The 18,193-nt window shown below is 42.7% G+C and overlaps 1 protein-coding gene across 5 annotated transcripts in view; it reads left to right on the forward strand.

Annotated features, from left to right (window-relative positions):
• Positions 1 to 14,530, forward strand: part of tnfaip8l1 (tumor necrosis factor, alpha-induced protein 8-like 1) — a 49,474-nt gene extending 34,944 nt beyond the window's left edge. For 4 of the 5 annotated variants that reach the window (XM_069928863.1, XM_069928861.1, XM_069928860.1 and 1 more), the window contains exon 2: positions 9,564 to 14,530. In XM_069928863.1, coding sequence (XP_069784964.1) covers positions 9,569 to 10,129 — 561 coding nt within the window. In that variant the 5' untranslated portion in view covers positions 9,564 to 9,568 and the 3' untranslated portion in view covers positions 10,130 to 14,530. Of the gene's footprint in view, positions 1 to 7,120; positions 7,142 to 9,563 lie in introns of those variants that run through there. The other variant, XM_069928862.1, reaches the window with a different exon arrangement.
• Positions 14,531 to 18,193: the final 3,663 nt, after the last annotated feature.

Genomic DNA, 18,193 nt, shown 5'->3' on the forward strand with positions numbered 1-18,193 from the left:
CCCATTTTCCCATCCTGTCCAAGTCTCTCTGCAGACTCCCTACTTCCTCAACACTACCCACCCCTCCAACTATCTTCATATCATCTGTAAGCTTGGCCACAAAGACATCATTTTAATTTAATTTTAATGTAGACATACAGCACAGTAACAGGCCCTCTTGGCCCATGAGTCTGGCCCACCTAATTGACCACTAACCCCGGTATGTTTTGGAGGCTGGGAGGAAACCGGAGGAATCTCATGCAGAAGTGTGGAGAAAATACAAACTCCTTACAAACAGCACCGGATTCAAACCATGGTGCCCTGCCTGTCCATTCCATCATTAATGAATGTAATCATTTTTCTACCCTTGTGGAAGTCAAACAATAAGCAATAATGATGATCAATGCTGTTAGTGGAGGATTATTGGCCAAAATACCTGTTCCATTTCCAGCAATGTCATTGAAGATTTTCACAGATAAGGGAGAACAGTCTGTTCCTTCATCTTATTGAAAAGACACTCTCTCAAATGGTGTAGATAGTTGTTCAATACTGCATTAATGTTCGAATCCTGGAATATGTTCATTGCCTGTTCTGCCCTTCTAATTAAAAAAATTAGCCAAATTGTTTGAACCCACCCAAAGTCGGTTAAGGTGAAAAGTTTAAAAGTAGAATATTTCACTAAGATGAGATGGTGTATTGCAGGCAGCAAATAAACTTGCAAGGCATGTTGCCTCCTCTTCCCTGATGACTTGTTATTACATATTTAGAATCCGGCATTCCATACTTTGGTGCAATGGGAAGGGAAGAATCACTGCTCTAGACCCAATTGTTACTGAAATATTTTGCTTGAGAAAAATTGTCATTGGCCCATTTCCTTTGGCGTTATGAAACCGTGCACATAACAAGTCAGTTAGGTGCGATTAAAACAGTGGTTTTCAAACTTATTCTTTCCACCCACACACCACCTTAAGCAATCCCTTACTAATCACAGTGTACCTATGGCATAGGGAATACTTAGAGGTATGCGAGTGGAAAGAAAAAGGTTGAGAACCACTGTTTTAAGTTTAACGGCGACCCTGTGCCACAATTTGAGATGGTTGTATTCTTTTTGAAGGATATCCTACTCGCTGTTCAATTACTGTATATACTTGTGGAATTGTCTAATGTTTGGACTACTTTTTTGGGCAAAAAAAAAGGGGGGCAGGGTCGACTTTAACATATGTCAAAGTTTTGGCTGTGTGAAGTACTTGTATCAAGAATTTGGATGGGTGGGCGGCCGGTGCAAGGATCTGTGGTCGGGAGTTCGGTTGGGCAGGTGGCCAGTGCCTTGGGAGCTCCAGTGGGTGGGCAGTCAGGGCAAAAAATGAGGGGGGGGGGTGGTTGACTTTTACATGGATCAAACAAAAACACCCAATTTTGGACCAAAAAAAGTGTACTGATTCCATGATATTGATGATTACACTAGTATGTATTTATGGCATATCCATGGCTATCACTGTGTGATTTCAGATAATTTTCCAATGGAAAGTAGTTTGCAGATTTCCCACACAGGAAAGAGCATTTGGCTATTTGTAGCCGAAGGAAGATTTAACCCAGATTGTCTGACAGGAGGCCTTCAGAAAATGACAATAAAACTAGATTAGTACTTCACTTGGGAATGTTGATCTAAAAACACTGGGTGATGGGAATTACATTTAAAGTTGCCTCCCTCTTAACTCATCCAGTGTTTAAAAACACAAATTATTCTGAGAATGACATGGAGGGTTTCTGTTTGCATCAAGCAATAGAGACCACTCTAAAATGGTTTCTGAAATTTAGGGGGGATTGGGGGGGATGGGAGACTCCAGTGAAACTCTCTTCTTCCTTCCCCCACCCCCCTCATTGACATCATGTACCGGGATCGTTGTTTGAAGAGGGTCTGTAGAATCATCGTGGACCCCTTCCACCCTGCACACACCATCTTTCAGCTGCTCCTTTTGGGGGAAGAGATACAGGAGCATCAGAGCCAACACCACCAGGATGAGGAACAGCTTCTTCCCACAGGTAGAGAGAATGCTGAATGACCAAAGGACCTTCTCATACTGTACGAACCATCTGAGACTCTCATTTGTACAAAAAAGTATTTATTTATTTGTTTGTATAGATGAAATACTTGTCCTGTATACATATTGTTTGTCTGTATGTATGTTGTATGCCTGCATGTTTTGCACTGAGGACCGGAGAACACTGTTTCGTTGGGTGGTACTTGTATGATCAGATGACAATAAACTTGAATAGGATTCTGAGAGTTTTGATAGGGTGAGTGTGAGAAGGTGTTTTTTCTTGTGGATGAATCTAGAACTAGGTGGTCACTTTTATAAATACAGTGGTTCCCCCCTTTTCTGCGATTTCACTTTCCATGATTTCAGTTACCTGTGGTCAACCGCAGTCTGAAAATATTAAATGGAAAATTCCAGAAATAAGCAATCCATAAGTTTTAAATTATGCATCATTCTGAGTAGCAGGATGAAATCTCACGCCATCCCGCCTGGGACGCGAATCATCTCCCACACTGTATACACTTCCTGCCCATTAGTCACTTAGTGGCCATTTTGGTTATCAGATTGACATAGTATATACAGGATTCGGTACTATCCACGGTTTCGGGCATCCGCTAGGGGTTTGGAACATACCCTCATAGATAAGGTGAGGACTACTGTACATAAATAAATAAGGGATTCTGGACACAATTTCTTTCCTCTCAGGAGGGTTATAGTCCTTTGCAACTTTGTTCCTCAGTGAATATTTTTAAGATGGAGCCAGGAAGATCGAAGCTTAACAAATAAGGAGGTGAAAGGCTTCTGGTGAGAATGTGGAAACACCAAGCTGGAGAAACTCAGCAGGTCAAACAGTGTCCTTTATACAGTAAAGATAAAGATACATAACCAATGTTTCGGGCTTGAGCCTTTCATCAAGGATAGATTCTTAATAACGTTGGTTATGTATCTTTATCTTTGATGCTTTGATGTATAAAGGACACCGTTTGACCTGCTGAGTTTCTCCAGCATTGTATTTTTACTTCAATCACGCTGACTGTAGACTTTTGTGTTTTATTGGTGAGAATTTGGAGTTGGCATTACACCCTGATCAGCCATGAATGTTAACTTGTAGAACAGGCTCAAGGGGCTGAATGGCCCTCTCCTGCTCCTAATTTACATGTTCTATCATATTTTCATTTAAGATTTAGCAACCTTTGTGGTTTGTGCACTGAAGGCAGGGATTATAAGTCAACACTTGTCCATTCACTGTTTGAAAGTTCCTTGCTCTGGATCTACTATAGAGTGGATACCATCCTAGATGCCAAGACCTCAGTGATGGAATTGGGCAGTGTGATGGTTCTGTCCAAGTTTTACCCATGAGTCTGCTCTGGAAACCTTTGACTGACAGGAAAATCCTAGTCCCAATGCTGCCATCTATCAAGGGTGTCAAGACATTTAAAACAAAATAGCATTTGTACATAATTAAAAACAGTAAAGAGAAATTAAAAACATTTTTCCCCATACCAACATGTGAGAGGGCCATTCAGCTCTTCAAACCTGCTCCTCCATTATCTGATCCAGTTGAAACTTTCAAATTGATATATAAAGATGCCTGATTTTGAATTGATTTGGAGATACAGCACAGTAATAATGCCCTTCCGTCCAATGACCCCGTGCCATCCAAATACACCCATGTGATCAATTCACTGGTTTGTCTTTGGAACGTGGGAGGAAACCTGTGCACCTGGAGGCAACACACATGGTCACGGCAAAAATGTACAAACTCCTTACAGACAGAGATGTATTCGAACATGGGTGGGAAGCGTTGAACTAACGTCTACGCTAACCGTGCTGCCCCTCTGCAAAGTGATTCCATTATTTCTGGTGGGCTTTGTTTGATTTTCAGCTCCTACAGTTTTTTTTAATCTCTATTTTAATTTCTATTATGTTCAAGAGATCTCTTTCCCTGTGGTTGCCATCCCAAGCAAATGAGCTTGACAATCCAGAGCAAAATATCAGCAAGCTATTTCTTCTGTTGGCCACTGTGCTGAGAGATAATCCAGCAGAGATTGGCCAGAACTTGTAAGACATTTAGACAGGTACATGGATGGGAAAGAATAAGAGGAACATGGGCTGAGCAAAGGCAATGAGACGAGCTCAAGTTGACTGTCAAAGAATAGCAGCAATCACCAAGGATCCACACCACCCAGTGCGCACTCTGTTCTTGCTGCTGCCATCAGGAAAGAGGTATCGAGGCCACAAGATGCAGTCTCACCAGTTCCCTTTTCTACTTTGATATACACTTTAATATTCTCACCTCTCGGGACTTTTTTAATTTAAATTTTTAATTTGGACATACAGCACGGTAATAGGCCCTTTTGGCCCATGAGTTTGTGCCACCGAATTTACACCCAATTATGAATTTACCCCAGTACGTTTCAAATGATGGGAAGAAACTGGAGCTCCTGGGGAAAACTCACAGTGACAGCATACAAACTCCTTACGGATACCACGAGACTCGAACCCCAGTCCTGTCCCGATCGCTGGCACTGTAAAGGCATTGCACTAACCCCCTAGGCCAACCTTGCCACCCCAAATCATTTCCAAATGACCCAAGAAACACTCCAGTGAAGTGTGCCAGTACTATCTCAAAGCTAGAGTGTCCTTACTCAGGGGTAGACTATCAAAGCAAAAAACAATCAAGTCTGCCAGCATGTTCACTTTATTTTCCATTGGTTGAGCTTAGAATCCCATTAACCACCTCGATATTTATAAACAGAATCTGTTGAAGATATGCAGTCAGTGATCTCCATGAAAAGTAGTTGCAGACAATAAAGGGTCTGCATGGTTGGGAGATGGGAAGGCTCGGAAAGGGGAACAAGATGCTGCAGTCATCTGGAGGAATTTATTATTGAATATATTTCATAATATGCTTCAGATGTACCATCTGAGATGGGCTATGTAAAGTGATGGTGTTAACCAGGGTTGCTTGGGTAATTCCAGTTGATCAAACCTGATGTCTGCACTGCTGTAGATTAACAAAAATGGTCTAATGGACATAGATTATAATTAACCAACCTCCACATTAGCAACTTCTAGGGAAATTACCTTGGTTTTACTGGGAGATACTCCCCTAGTTCGTCTCTTTTATAAAAAAAAATTCTGTTTACTGAGTAAATTGACTATGTTTAATGTACATCAGTGATCTTCCCCATCTCCAACACGTTGCCTTATGAATACCTCTAAAACAAAAGATTCTGAAAACGAGCATCTTATCAAGTAGTAGCTGTGGTAAAATGTTTGTCTTTTCATCAGATATGTTTTTATAACTGCTTAACAGGCCTATTAGATGATATTAAATCAGCTGCAAGTTCTTGGTACCACATTAAAAAGACCAAAAGATGTATAAGCAGTAGAACGAAGATGCATCCAAATAATGATGAGGATTGCAGGGATTGTGGTGAACAGATGGTGAAGATGCTTGAAGTGCAGCAGTCCATGGGCAGAGTAGAAAACAGGACTTATTTTGGTTTGCTGAAGTAAGCAGTGGACATGTTGATGGGGATGTATACAAATGTTAATGGAAATGAAAGCCTAAAATGCAGGTAAAATGTAGTGGCTAAGCCCAGCAAGAATTAAGGAGTGCAGAATGGTGTATGAACAAACACTGAGCTCCTGGAGGAACTCATTGGGTCAGGCAGCATCTGTGGGTAGAAATGGTCAGCTCAAATTTTGCATAAGGACCTTTTATCGACACCAAAGTAGAAAGGGGTGGTGTCAAGTATATTGGGGAGCAGGGCTGCAGGAAGAAGCTGGGGATGGGCTAAAAGGTGATGGGGTGTTGGGCAGAAGGTGGGAGAAGTGGAGAGATCAGCTTGGATGGGAAGGGATGGGAGGTGGGGAAGGGTAGAGGGAAAAGTAAAAACAGGAATAGGTAAAGATGAGATGGAAACAGTGGAACCAAATAGAGGTGGGTGTTAACTGCAGTAAAGCACTCTATATTCGGCACCTATGGGGATTAGTAGATGCCAAATACGTGAATTTTCCGGTTGCTTGAGATTATGTGTTGCATGATTGGCGAACTAGCCACTGGGGGCTGTCACTTCTAAACTTTTGTATTTTTTACCTTTTTATTTTCTGCATTTTTTTTTTCAGTTGCTTGAATTCCGGATAATGGAGATTTTATTGTAAAATTAGAAAAATCGACGTTCATACCGTTGGATTTAAGGCAGTCCAGAGGAATATATTATTTAGTACCTCATTTATCCTGTCAATGGATGAAGCTAAGACCAATATGTCTGCGTGTGAATGATGAAGGGAATTGAAATAGATGGTGACTGGAAGTTCTAGCTAAGGCAGAGCACAAGTGTGCAGCCAAGGATTATGATGTCTTTGATCTTAAACCAAATATTTAAGTATAGCAGACAATGAATGTTCCAATTACTTAACTCTTTAATAGGTAAACTTGTTAAGGATTGTTAATAGATTGTTGAGAGAGACGTGCCATTCTTTGGATGGAAGTGTACATCGTTCTGTATTCTTCTTTGCGTGGATAATGGAGTTCACTTTTTTTGATGAGCTAAATGTTTGCTGCCTGTCATTCTAATATCTAATTAGGTGACTCACAAATATTGGGATATTGCTAAAGAAAATATTTTGAAATAGCATTAGAATGGTTTTCATTCAGATTTATAAATCTCCACTTAGGCGCCTCCTGACAAGTTACTTCAGAGTAAACTCATTGTAAATCGTGGGAAGCAAGTTGGAACCTCAAAGAACTCATCTTCATGATGGACACAGGACAGCTGTTGATAAGGCCAACATATAAATGAGGCAAGACCGAGGTGGCAACTCATCCCTGCAGTGTGTTTGAATACTGCTGCCATTGTCTGCTTAGACAGAGGGCCTTAACAGAGTAATCCCACAGTGGATCAGGGCACAGGCTCTTTGTATTGCAGAGATCGCAGAACATATTTGTGCTGTATAGAAGAGTTACTTAAATTGTGGAATATGCTGACAATAGCTATATATTGATGGAACAATGGAGAACTTTCAAGTCTTGTCTTTTTGCCAGGTTTGTTCCTCGGTTAGTCGAGTTATAAATGCAGTTGGTTGGTCAGACATTCAACATGAAACTTCTGTTGGTAAGCATAGAAATAAATTCCTTGCACTGGATAATAGCATTTGATGCTTATCTGTCATCAAAGAAACTTCAGACATGCTGTTGTGGATTGCATCCAGGTCAATTTCCAGACAGATATTAATTTCACTAGAAATGATCATGAGTATTATATACTTGGGTCAAAACATCTGAAAGCAATTTGCAGATGAAGTATACACATTATTATCTAAACACATTGAAAATTGCTTGCTTTCTTCTGTCTCACCAGTCACTGGTCTGTTCTGTGAGACCCAATGTCATCCCAACTGAGATCTGCTGGGGTGGAATTGTGAATCTGATGCTCTCTGCAGATCATTGAACACACTTTCTCTTCAGGAGCTTTGAGAGATCCCACATTGGGCCACTTTGGACACCAATGGGGTGTGGAGCAGAAGTGCTTCCAACATTGGTAAAGTGTGGCAGTACCAATTATTCTTTAGGTCTTGACCATAGAAGGTTAAGGTTTTGGATCTAAAATAGCCAAATCTCTAGTGTCCTTTGGAATTGTGTTTAAGGGTCAAGATGTGAGAAGAGCTCTTTATGGTGGAATATGCTTTGCTCATGTTCCAGTTCTTTCTTGGCTGGTTTATCTGCAAGGATAAGGGTCTTGTGTTAAATGCACATCTTCTCAATCAGTCAATTAATTAAGAAACCACAGAGATTCTCCTTAATGCATTCAACTACCAAGTCTCGTACCCAATGGCTCCTAGGGGTGAGTGGTAGTGCAATAGAGTATTACAGCATAGTACAGGCCCTTCGGCCCTTGATGTTGTGCCAACCTATGTATTCCTTCCAAAATATACTAAAGCCGCCTACCTTTCATTTTTCTTTCATCCATGTACCTGTCAAAGAGTCTTTTAAATTCCCCTAATGTTTCAACCTCCACCATTATAACTGGCAAGCCATTTCAGGCACCCACAACTCTGTGTTTTTTAAAAAACTTAACTCTGATGTCTCCTCTAAACTTTTCCTCCCTTCACTTTGGTGTTTGCTACACCTGCCCTGAGAAAAGACGCTGGCTTGTTTACCTTATCTATGGCTCAGAATCTTGGAGACCTCCATTAAGTCTCCTCTCATCCTTCACTCCAATGAGAAAAGCCCCAGCTCTGCTACCCTTGCCTCATAAGACTTATTTTCCCATCCAGGCAACATCCTGGTAAAACTCCTCTGCACCCTCTCCATAGCTTCCACATCCTATAATGAAGTGACCAGAATGAAGTGAAAAATACTCTAAGTGTGGTCTCACCAGAGATTTGTAGAGTTGCAGTATGACCTCAACTCTTGAACTCAATCCCCCTATTAATGAAGTGGAACATCCTACAGGCCTTCTTAATTATCCGATCAACCTGCGCGGCAACCTTGAGAGATGTATGGTATGTGTCCAACGCATGGTAGTGTTTAATTTCCCTGTTTTTCCCTCCCTCATTGGCTGGATGCCATTTGAATGCCAAACATGATTTAGAGGCTGAGAATAGTCTCAGAAGTATTTTGCCATGTTCTCTGCACTGTCACTTGCTCAAAAACATCTTTTAGCAGTGCTGTCATTGAAACAGTCTAGCTTTTGCAAAGCCGATGAAGAGAATGGCTATGCCTGTAACTGATAAAAATTCTTATTGGCATTCTGATGCAGAACCTGCTATTAATTTAAAATTAAAAGGTTGCTATTGTCGCCAGCTCCGCACAGACTTTAAATGGCCTCTAAATGGAGCCCCAGTGGTTTTATTTAAACCCCCCCCCCCCCCCACAATCGTAGGTTTCTGCGCCCAAGATGGCAGTGCCTTGGATCGGCAGTAGCCACGAGGGGATGCAGGCTCTGGGGAAGCAGAGGTCTAGAGCAGGGAACCAGTAATGGGGAGATTATTCCCCCCCCCCCCACCCCCTGTGTTTGAGATAGAGAAGCAGAGGAAACAACCCATGGTTATCATGGCAGGGGACCAGTGAGAGGCTCTGCAATTGAAGAAACACTCAGGCAGCAGATGGTAGGTGACTTGAGGCAAGGAACCCACACAGGTTGCTGGCAACTGTGGTCAGGGGATTCATACCAGGCAGCGGACTGCTGGAGACTGGCTCAAGACAGGCTGAAGGGGTACCAGGTATTGGAAATGGGATGCGAGAGGGTGCCAAGGGCGCTGAAGGGCTCTTGATCACATCAGAGGTTCGGATCTGGACCTGATGAATTTGACTGCACTCCCTGTAACTGTGGAAGTGCTGGAGGTGAATCCACAGACACTTGGTGACTCTGAGGAGACTCTTTGCTTCTCTTTCTCAGGGTGAAAGAGACACTTCAGGCAATTTATGCCAATGGTGAATCAGTCTGCCTTGCGTGTAATATGGCATTATTTTTATTACATGAAAATAAATTGAATCTTGAATTTCTAATGTGAAATTGTTCTTTTTTTCTCCAGAGACAATGGATGTCTTCAACACCAAAAACCTGGCCATGCAGGCGCAGAAGAAACTCCTGGGCAAGATGGCCAACAAAAGCATGGCCAACATCTTCATTGATGACACAAGCAGTGAGGTCTTGGATGAACTTTATCAGGTGACCAAGGAATACACTAAAAACAAAAAGGAAGCCCAGAAGGTTATCAAGAACCTGATCAAGGTGGTGATCAAACTCGGGGTTCTCTACAGGAACAACCAGTTCAATGCAGAGGAACTGGGGCTGGTGGACAAGTTTCGCAAAAAGGTTCACCAGCTGGCCATGACGGCCATCAGTTTCCACCAGATTGATTTCACATTCGACAGGCGGGTTCTAGCAAGCATCTTGAACGAGTGCAGGGAGCTGTTACACCAGGCCATCAACCGGCACCTGACATCTAAGTCCCACGGACGCATTAACCACATCTTCAACCACTTTGCAGACTGTGAATTTCTGACAACGCTGTATGGACCTACAGAGCCTTACCGCACACATGTGCAGAAGCTCTGTGATGGTGTCAACAAGATGTTGGAAGATGGAAGCATTTGATTGCTACATTTGCAAGAGTGGGTTGAGTGTGAGGGGGGAAAAGACTGGGGGCGGGGGGAGGTGTGGTGGTGGGGGGGGTGGGGGGAGAGAGAGAAAAAAATGCTAGTTGGATGAAGTGCCTTTACAACCTCTGGTAGATAATTCTGCCAGACTTAACACTGAAGTATCTTATGGGCAGTCATTTAATACCAAGGCATTGAACTGTGGATCATGTCCTCCCAAGCCTGGTTACAAAGTAATACTCACTCAAGGTATGCAGGAAACACAGGGGTTGTCCATTGAAGGGTCCAGACTGAATCCAAGGCCTTTGTCTGTATAATTGATGGGGATAGTTTTCATACAGACTGGAGAAGTCCTGCCATCTGATTTGTCCATTTTGGGATTCTGCTGAGCTCTATTGAATCCTGATTTTAACTCTAAAACCTGGCAGTCTTTTCCCTTGAAAGTGAGATGGGTGGATATGGGGTGGGGGGAGGGGGGTGGTTGATCTGGGCTAGAGGAGGAGGTCCAATCATGTTGTCGGTCAAGAAACCTTGGCAAAAGTTGCGAGGACAAGATCTGGCTCAGCTGCTCTCCTCTTACAGCCGCACAAAGACTCATTGCCACTACAGTGCTTGAGTGAGCTATAGGACACAGATGCCTTCAGCAAGAGGTGCGGCTCTCAGAGAGATTGGAAAATTTGGTAGTGGAGATGAGCAGGAGGAATAATGAATGCAAAGCATGTCCATTAATAACTTGCCATAAATAATTTGCCACAAACCACTCGAATCATTCTTCAGTTGCAAAGCCTTGGCCTTGTCTGGCGCCACCAAACAAGTTCAACTTTAAATGGGTTTTATGGTCCTGGCATAGACTTGTCAAGTTATTATTGATCAGCAATCTCAGAGGATTATATACCGTGTATATTTGATGAAGTGCAAAGCCATCAGTGGGATTTCCGTCATCCTTAAAACCAAGTTTCCGGTTCTGTTTTTGTGTGATTCTGTCTGTTTTCTGACCTGTAAGTTGTTCTCCTTCCAAAATATGTTGGGTGTATCTGAGTGAAGTGTTTTGTATTGACTTTCAATCTAAAGGATTGACATCTGTCTTAATGTGAGCTGGCATGATGTTCTAAATCTTTATTTCCATCGTGTCTGTGTTTTAATTATTCATCCAATGAAGTCACTTGGGAGGGAAAAAAAATTAGCAAATTCCATCATTCCCTTCTTGCCTGCTGGTGCTGTGGATAACGCGATCAAGAGATGTGTTACTCAGCCACACCCCACCAGATTTTCTTCAGCTTGCTGCACTTTGGAACAGTAACAGCCTTGCATTTGCTGACTCTTGGGAGAATTGAATGCCGAGCAGAGCTCATACTGTTGATCACAGCCAGTGGGCCAGCTGCAGAAGGGGTGTGAGTATCATTTGTGATGTGGTTCAGCCTAAGCAGTGGCACCACATGATTGAATTACAGCCCAACGCTACTTTTTTTTTAATATATCCTCACTAAAAACAGACAAATGAGTCTTTTCAACTGAACCACACCAGGTAGTTTTTTTTCCCCCAAAAATAAAGTTTATTCACAATAAAACTATGTACAAAGGTAACCTGTGCAAAGTCTTTTCATCCTTAGTGTCACATTCTGTAAGTTGTTACATTAATCTTCCGGTTTGTTACATAGCACTGTTTTGCCACTAAAGTGCCCCCTTGTAGTTACTCCGCCACCCCACCCCCTTCCATTGTTTGAAGGGCTTCCCCTCTGGTCTTGCCCCTTCAGAGCCCTGTTGCAGAAGGACTCTAGACTGTGGTCCTTCCCCCACAGCTCCTTGGCGTTGGCTGCGCCAAGCCTCACTGCATCCCTCCTGCAGCCTGAGATCTGCCCGTTGGCAGCATTCCCTCACCAACGTCTCGGCATTCTGGAAGGCCAACAAGTCTCTGCAGACCAAAGAGCGTCTTCCACTGAGTTGGTCTTCTTTCAGCAGCTCTGGATGCCTGACTCTGCGTGTGTTCCCGGGAACAACCTGTAAATCAGTGTAGAGGTCACGCTCACTCCACCCAGACTGGTCTGTTGGCAGTGGTTAAGTCATGGAGCAGTGTCGGCACCAGAGTTGTATCCATTGTCCTTTCTGTAAATTAATAGAATCTGCACTATCGCACACTACAATTGAAACTGTTCCTCTGAGGGGAGCATGGATTCAAAAGAAGATTTCCCTTTGAATTTGAATCATTGTCAGCCCTGATTGCTGTTAATTACCTGTTGCTGAATCTGGAATGCTGAGGTTCCTCCACGTCGAGGTCCTACTGACGATGGCTGGTTCTCCAGAATGTGGAGGAAGAAGCAATGCATGCCAAACCATCCCACCGAGTAGTGTCTTAACATGCCTCTTGTCACCTGCATGAGTGTCAGAACAACCTATTACTGTTCTGAGGAGGAGAAAATTGTGATTTCTCCTACCTCATTCCACAAAAGGAAGACTGTGACTAAAACAAGAGGAGGGAGCACGGCCACTATCTTCTACCCCATCATGGAAGGAGGAGGACTTCAGGAAGGTCAAATATACTGGGACTAGGACATCAAAAGACTGATTTGCATCGCCATGGGTTTTATCCATTGAATTGATCACCCTAATGCATATTTAATTTTGTACAATTCCAAACATTTGAGAAGCATTTTCTTAATAACAAAAGATCAAGATAACTATGTGCTCAAAAAGGAAGAGAATGACTTTAGAGACATTTTTATGATACATCTGTGGTTTAAGAAAAATAAAGCCAGAATAACACTAACTGAGAATTTTGTCTGATGTGGCAGGAATTTGGAAGGGTAACTGGTGTTGGAGAGGAATGTCAGTGTTATATCCACAGATACTCCAGAGAAAACACCCACAACAGCAAAGGTTTTCCATTCAAACTTCATAAGTTCCAGAATGTATCGCAATCTTTGGCTACAAGCCTGAAACTTGCCTGAGCTGCCAATTCTGAATGGATATATTCCTGATGGCTTCAATACATGATCAAACTACCTTGATAAATATTTTGAAATATGGCATCAAAAACTTTTTTTCTTTTAATCTGCTTAATACCTGGTGATTTAGTCTCTTCCCAACTCCAGGAAAAGTTCCTGGAGCCTCCTTGAACCCCACTGCTGAGAGAAACAACTTGGAGTAACTGTTATTCCAGATGTGGAATGCAGATTGTGCTAAGTGCAATGGATTGAACTGTGCTTGAACCTATCTCTTACTCAACAATAAATGAAGATGGTGAGAATATCAAAAGACGAAAAAAAATCAGTTATTTAAAATAGGAGGGGACTGAAAAGCAGTGCACTGAAGATTCTTAGCTGGTCAGGTAGCATCAGGCCTTCCCTCTGGATTGATAAAGTGAAAAATCAAGTGTGCTTTAAATTGCAGGAGGGGGAGTGTGAAGGAAAGGGGAATATTTGGATCAAATGAAGATCAAGGTTGTCCAGAAATGGTTGTTCGAGCTTGCTGGGAGTGGCTTGCTAATTGCAGCTGATCCATCTGGAGGAGATGTAAACAGAGGATGTCTCTGAAGAGACTCCTTTGCTTCTCCTTTTATTGTTAGGGGCCTGGACAATGCTCATGGCAACTCATTTGCCTTAAGGCAGACAACAAATTGAAGAATACCATGAATACTACATTGTTCAATATAATTTTGTGGCAATAGAAGGAACCATTGGGAGCAGTGTGACTTCCTATCATACTGGGATTCTGTCCACTATGTCACCGTGAGTGATCACAAAATTCTCAATAGGGTCTACAGAACACATACACATTCCATTGGGCCTGCTCTCTCGGGACACTGTTACTTCGCTGGATGGAGCTTCAGACACATTTCATTGTAACTGCATTGTAATCTGTGATCCGTCTTTGTCCTCTTGCTGAGCTAATTACCCAAGCCACTCCCGACAGGGGATCGCAAATAGTTCTGGAGAGCTAACTAATTGTGAGCCTGGGTGGTTTAAACAGAGTAACCATGAACCTGTACAACAGAAATCTCTGCCAATTCTCAGTTTGCCTCTGAACAGCACCTCATCTGAGTGGCTGGAGGCTGGCACGTGGGAAGCAGGTCTAAAAACTGGGATTGGAGAGTGTGCTGAGGGAAGATGGGACTCCCAAAGAGCCTCAGGAGGCTGAAAGCTTCCTTATCAGAGGTTTGGACCCGGCGCTTGGGTTGCTGATGGCTTGAACGGAAGTTTGCGTGGCTGCGGGAGCTCTGGAGGTGAATCCACAGGTGCTTCTGAAGGACTCTCTTCTGCTTCTCTCTCTTATTGTTAGGGGCACTGGGCAATATTCAGGGCGACTCCTTATTTGCCTTACGGCAGAAAAAAGTTTAAATATATCATGTATATTACATTTTATGTATTATTACATGACAATAAAAGAAACTTTAAACCTTAAATCTATTTGCAATTGTATGCAGAGGAGGAAATCAGTGAGGTGCTCACTGATGGTTGTTGAATTTGAGTTCTTGATTTTTCCTACATTTTTTTGACCCTACATCCTGTCCATTTTTTTCCTGCTTCAGTGCAGGATTGTCCCACTATTTTGTCTTCCATATATTGTAATTGTTTGTGTTTCTGGCCTAACATCTTTCAGGATGGGGAAGTTAAACATCACATGGCAGATGAACCTGGTAGGATTTTACACCAGAGGAAAAAAAATGCTGGAAATGCTGAAAATGGTGCTGAGAAAATTAGACTGATTTTCCTGATGAGTTTGAAGGCACCCAGAAATGTGTACAAAATTGTTTTCCTCTGGATTCATCCAAATTTCAGCAACACTGTGTTTTTTTTTGTTTGTTTTTGTTTTTTGTTTCATGCAGGAAAAGTTAACATCCCAGGATGTTGATGAAAATGCTGTTTGCTCTCGTTGGTCAGAACTATGCAGTTCTGCTGGCAACGGGTGGAAAGCCATCCAAAGATGGGTGGGTCTATGAGGAGGAGAAGAGGACGAGGGTCTGCAGTGTAATTCTTGTCTGCCAACTCTCTTGCAATTCCACGTGACACCTCTCGGCATCTCTGGCACTGACTTCAGGGGCGTTTGACCTTGCAGCTCATCTCCTAAATTCATAAGATCGATTTGCACAGGGAGACATCCCAAGGGACAACAGAAAACAAAATCTAGCAGCGAGCCACATTGCGAATTAAAAGTCCAAATTACTAATATTTATTCAAAGAGCTGGCTGCTTGGAGCATCTCAAAGGGAGAAAAATGAGGCAGAGCTAAAATTAGAGACTATTCTATGACAGCAAAGTTTGTACATCTTTTAGCATTTGCGTGTTTTCAGATATATTTCTCTTTTAAAGGTTCAGATGGTTTTGTCAGTCACAGAAAGCATGTCTTTCAGCATCTTCGCCTCATTCTTGATGTAATTAGTACACTGATGATCTTAACCTAAAGTCTATTTACTCCCATAGCTCTCACATGACACAGTTAATCAAGTTCTGTTTGAATCCCTGATGTGATTTGCTGGTTTCCCTTCTGAAGTGCAAATTCAAAAGTGCAATCCCCTCATTCCATATTTCTGCCAAGGAGATTGTTTTCCTTGATCTACTAAGGATACTTTGTTCAGGCCACCAGGAATCGATATTTAACCAACTGAAGCTATGAAATGTTGACCAAAATCGGTTCCATCTCTTTCCTCACCGAATGTCTTCTGCTCCAACTTACCTCGCCTTTCCTATTTTCAGATCCACCCATGGATGTGGATATCTTTAAGATATTCAGCTACTCACAGAACACCCATCTTCAGTCAATGCAGAGCTTCCAGTCCTCTGTCACTTTATTCTCCACAGGCTTCTGTATTTGGCCTCTAATGGAGCTCAACATAATCTCAAAGAACAGCTCGTCTTCTGACTTGGCATTTCATAGTTTCCCAGACTTAACTCTAAATTCAATAATCTCAGGTAATCAGCTCTCTGTATCATGTTTCCAGCATTCATTCATCTCTCTCTCTCTCTCGCGCGCTCTCATACGCACATAATATTTTAGTTTTGATTCACATTAGGGTGGCAGTTAGTATAGCAGTTAGCACAAAGCTCTTACAGTGACAGTGACCGGGGTCCGAATCCCACGCAGTCTGCAAAGAGTTTGTACATTCTCCCGTGGGTTTCCGCCAGGGGCTCTGGTTTCCTCCCACCGCTCAAGAAAATGTACCATGGTTGTAGGTCAATTAGGTGTAATTGGGTGGCACGGGCTTGTTGGCCGAAAGGGCCTGTTACCATGCTGTATGACTGAATTTAAAATTTAAATTCTTTCTCCTATTTGTACCCACCCTGGAGCAACCTGTCATAGTTCACCAGCCTTGTCCCACCCCTTGTATCATTCCACTTCTCCTGTACTCAGCTGCATCACAAACTATTGTCCTTGCTTTACTTCCACACACAAAATTAGTTTTATCTCTATCCACTTCCAGATTTTGGAATTCAAACAGTCCTGCCCGGACAGCTTGAGTAATCCCAGGGTGTCTGATGGGACTTCAGCTAATTAAGGTGTTTTTAAAGTGCATGTATTATTGTAGAAAACAGGAGAGCATTTTTGCACAAAGCCAGCTTCCAACATACCATAGTATTTTAGTAATGGAGGTCATAATGCCAAGGAGAACTCGAGGTTGAATTGGTAGGATTTTTCATTGAGATCTCACTCGTGTCCCAGTGGCACTTCCTCAGAAGACTGAAGCGGGCAAGGCTACTGGCAGCCATTATGTCAACCTTTTTATAGGAGCTCTATTGAGAGTGTCCTGGCGGCTGAATCAGTTGCTGTAGAGAAATGGATCGGAGGAAAATCCACAGGACCATACAAGTGGCAGAGAGGATCACTGGAGTCTCCCTCCCCCCCCCCCACCCCCACCACCCAAAATCAACACTATCTACTAGGATCATTGTCTGAAGAGGGCACACAAAATCATTGAGGACCCCTTCCTCCCAGCACACAGCATCTTTCAGCTGCTGCCTTCGGCAAAGAGATACAGGAACATCGGAGCCAGCACCACCAGGCTGAGGAACAGCTTCTTCCCATGGTCAGTGAGAATGTCGGATGACCAAAGGAACTGCACACACTAACTATCCGAGACTCTCATTTGTACAAAATATTTATTTACTCAATTTTATTAATAAAATACTTGTCCTGGATCTGTATTATCTGTATGTGTGTCCGCATGCTTTGCATTGAGGACTGGAGAATACTCTTTCGTTGGGTTGTATTCGTACAATCAGATGACAAAAAAACTTTATTTGACTTGAAGAGTAATTATTTTTCTGCTCAAGCCCGTGGAAAGGTACTTCAACTCACTCAAAGACCAGGTAATTCCAATTGAGATACAGCTGAGGGATAGATCTTTGGACAAGCCTCCGTGTCACATGTACAGTTAGGGTTGGCTTAATTGGCAAGTGTGTTGCCTGGAGTTGTAGCTGAACCACAACAGGCAAAAGCAAGAGGCTAAATTGTAGGTGATATTCCAGCTCCTGCCCAGGGGAAGGTGGGAAACAGTCCTGTCCAGGATCTGCCCTGGAGCCTCCATGTCGATGAAATCACAAAAAAGGCTCGCCAACAGCTATACTTTGTGAGGAGATTTGGTACGTCACCAAAGACCCTTAAACTGTGAAGAGCATTCTGTCTGGTTGCATCACTTTCTGGTATGGAGATGTCGACACTCAGGACAAGAAAAAAAATACTCCAGAGGGTTGTTAACTCGGATGGTGACATCACAGACACTAGTTTTCACTCCATCGAGGTCGTCTACAAGAGACCGTGTCTTAAGAAAGCAGTCTCTTTCCTCAAGGACCCTCTGCTACCATTCTGAAAAAGGTACAGAAGCCTGAAGATGAGCACTCAGCGGCAAAAGGACAGTTTCTTTCTTGCATTATATTTATTTATTTTATAAGGGGGTTTACATAAGTGTTGCACTGTGATGCTGCCACAAAAGAACAAGTTTTGAGACCTGCTCACGACAATACATTTTGATTCTGAGTCTGCCAATTTTCCATCTGCAAGTTGTTTGATATTGCTCAGGGGCAGGTAGAAGATCCCCTAATGCTCCATGAGGAGAACTGGGAAAATCCTCT

Source organism: Narcine bancroftii, chromosome 3, assembly GCF_036971445.1.
Source record: "Narcine bancroftii isolate sNarBan1 chromosome 3, sNarBan1.hap1, whole genome shotgun sequence".
Lineage (NCBI taxonomy): Eukaryota > Metazoa > Chordata > Chondrichthyes > Torpediniformes > Narcinidae > Narcine > Narcine bancroftii.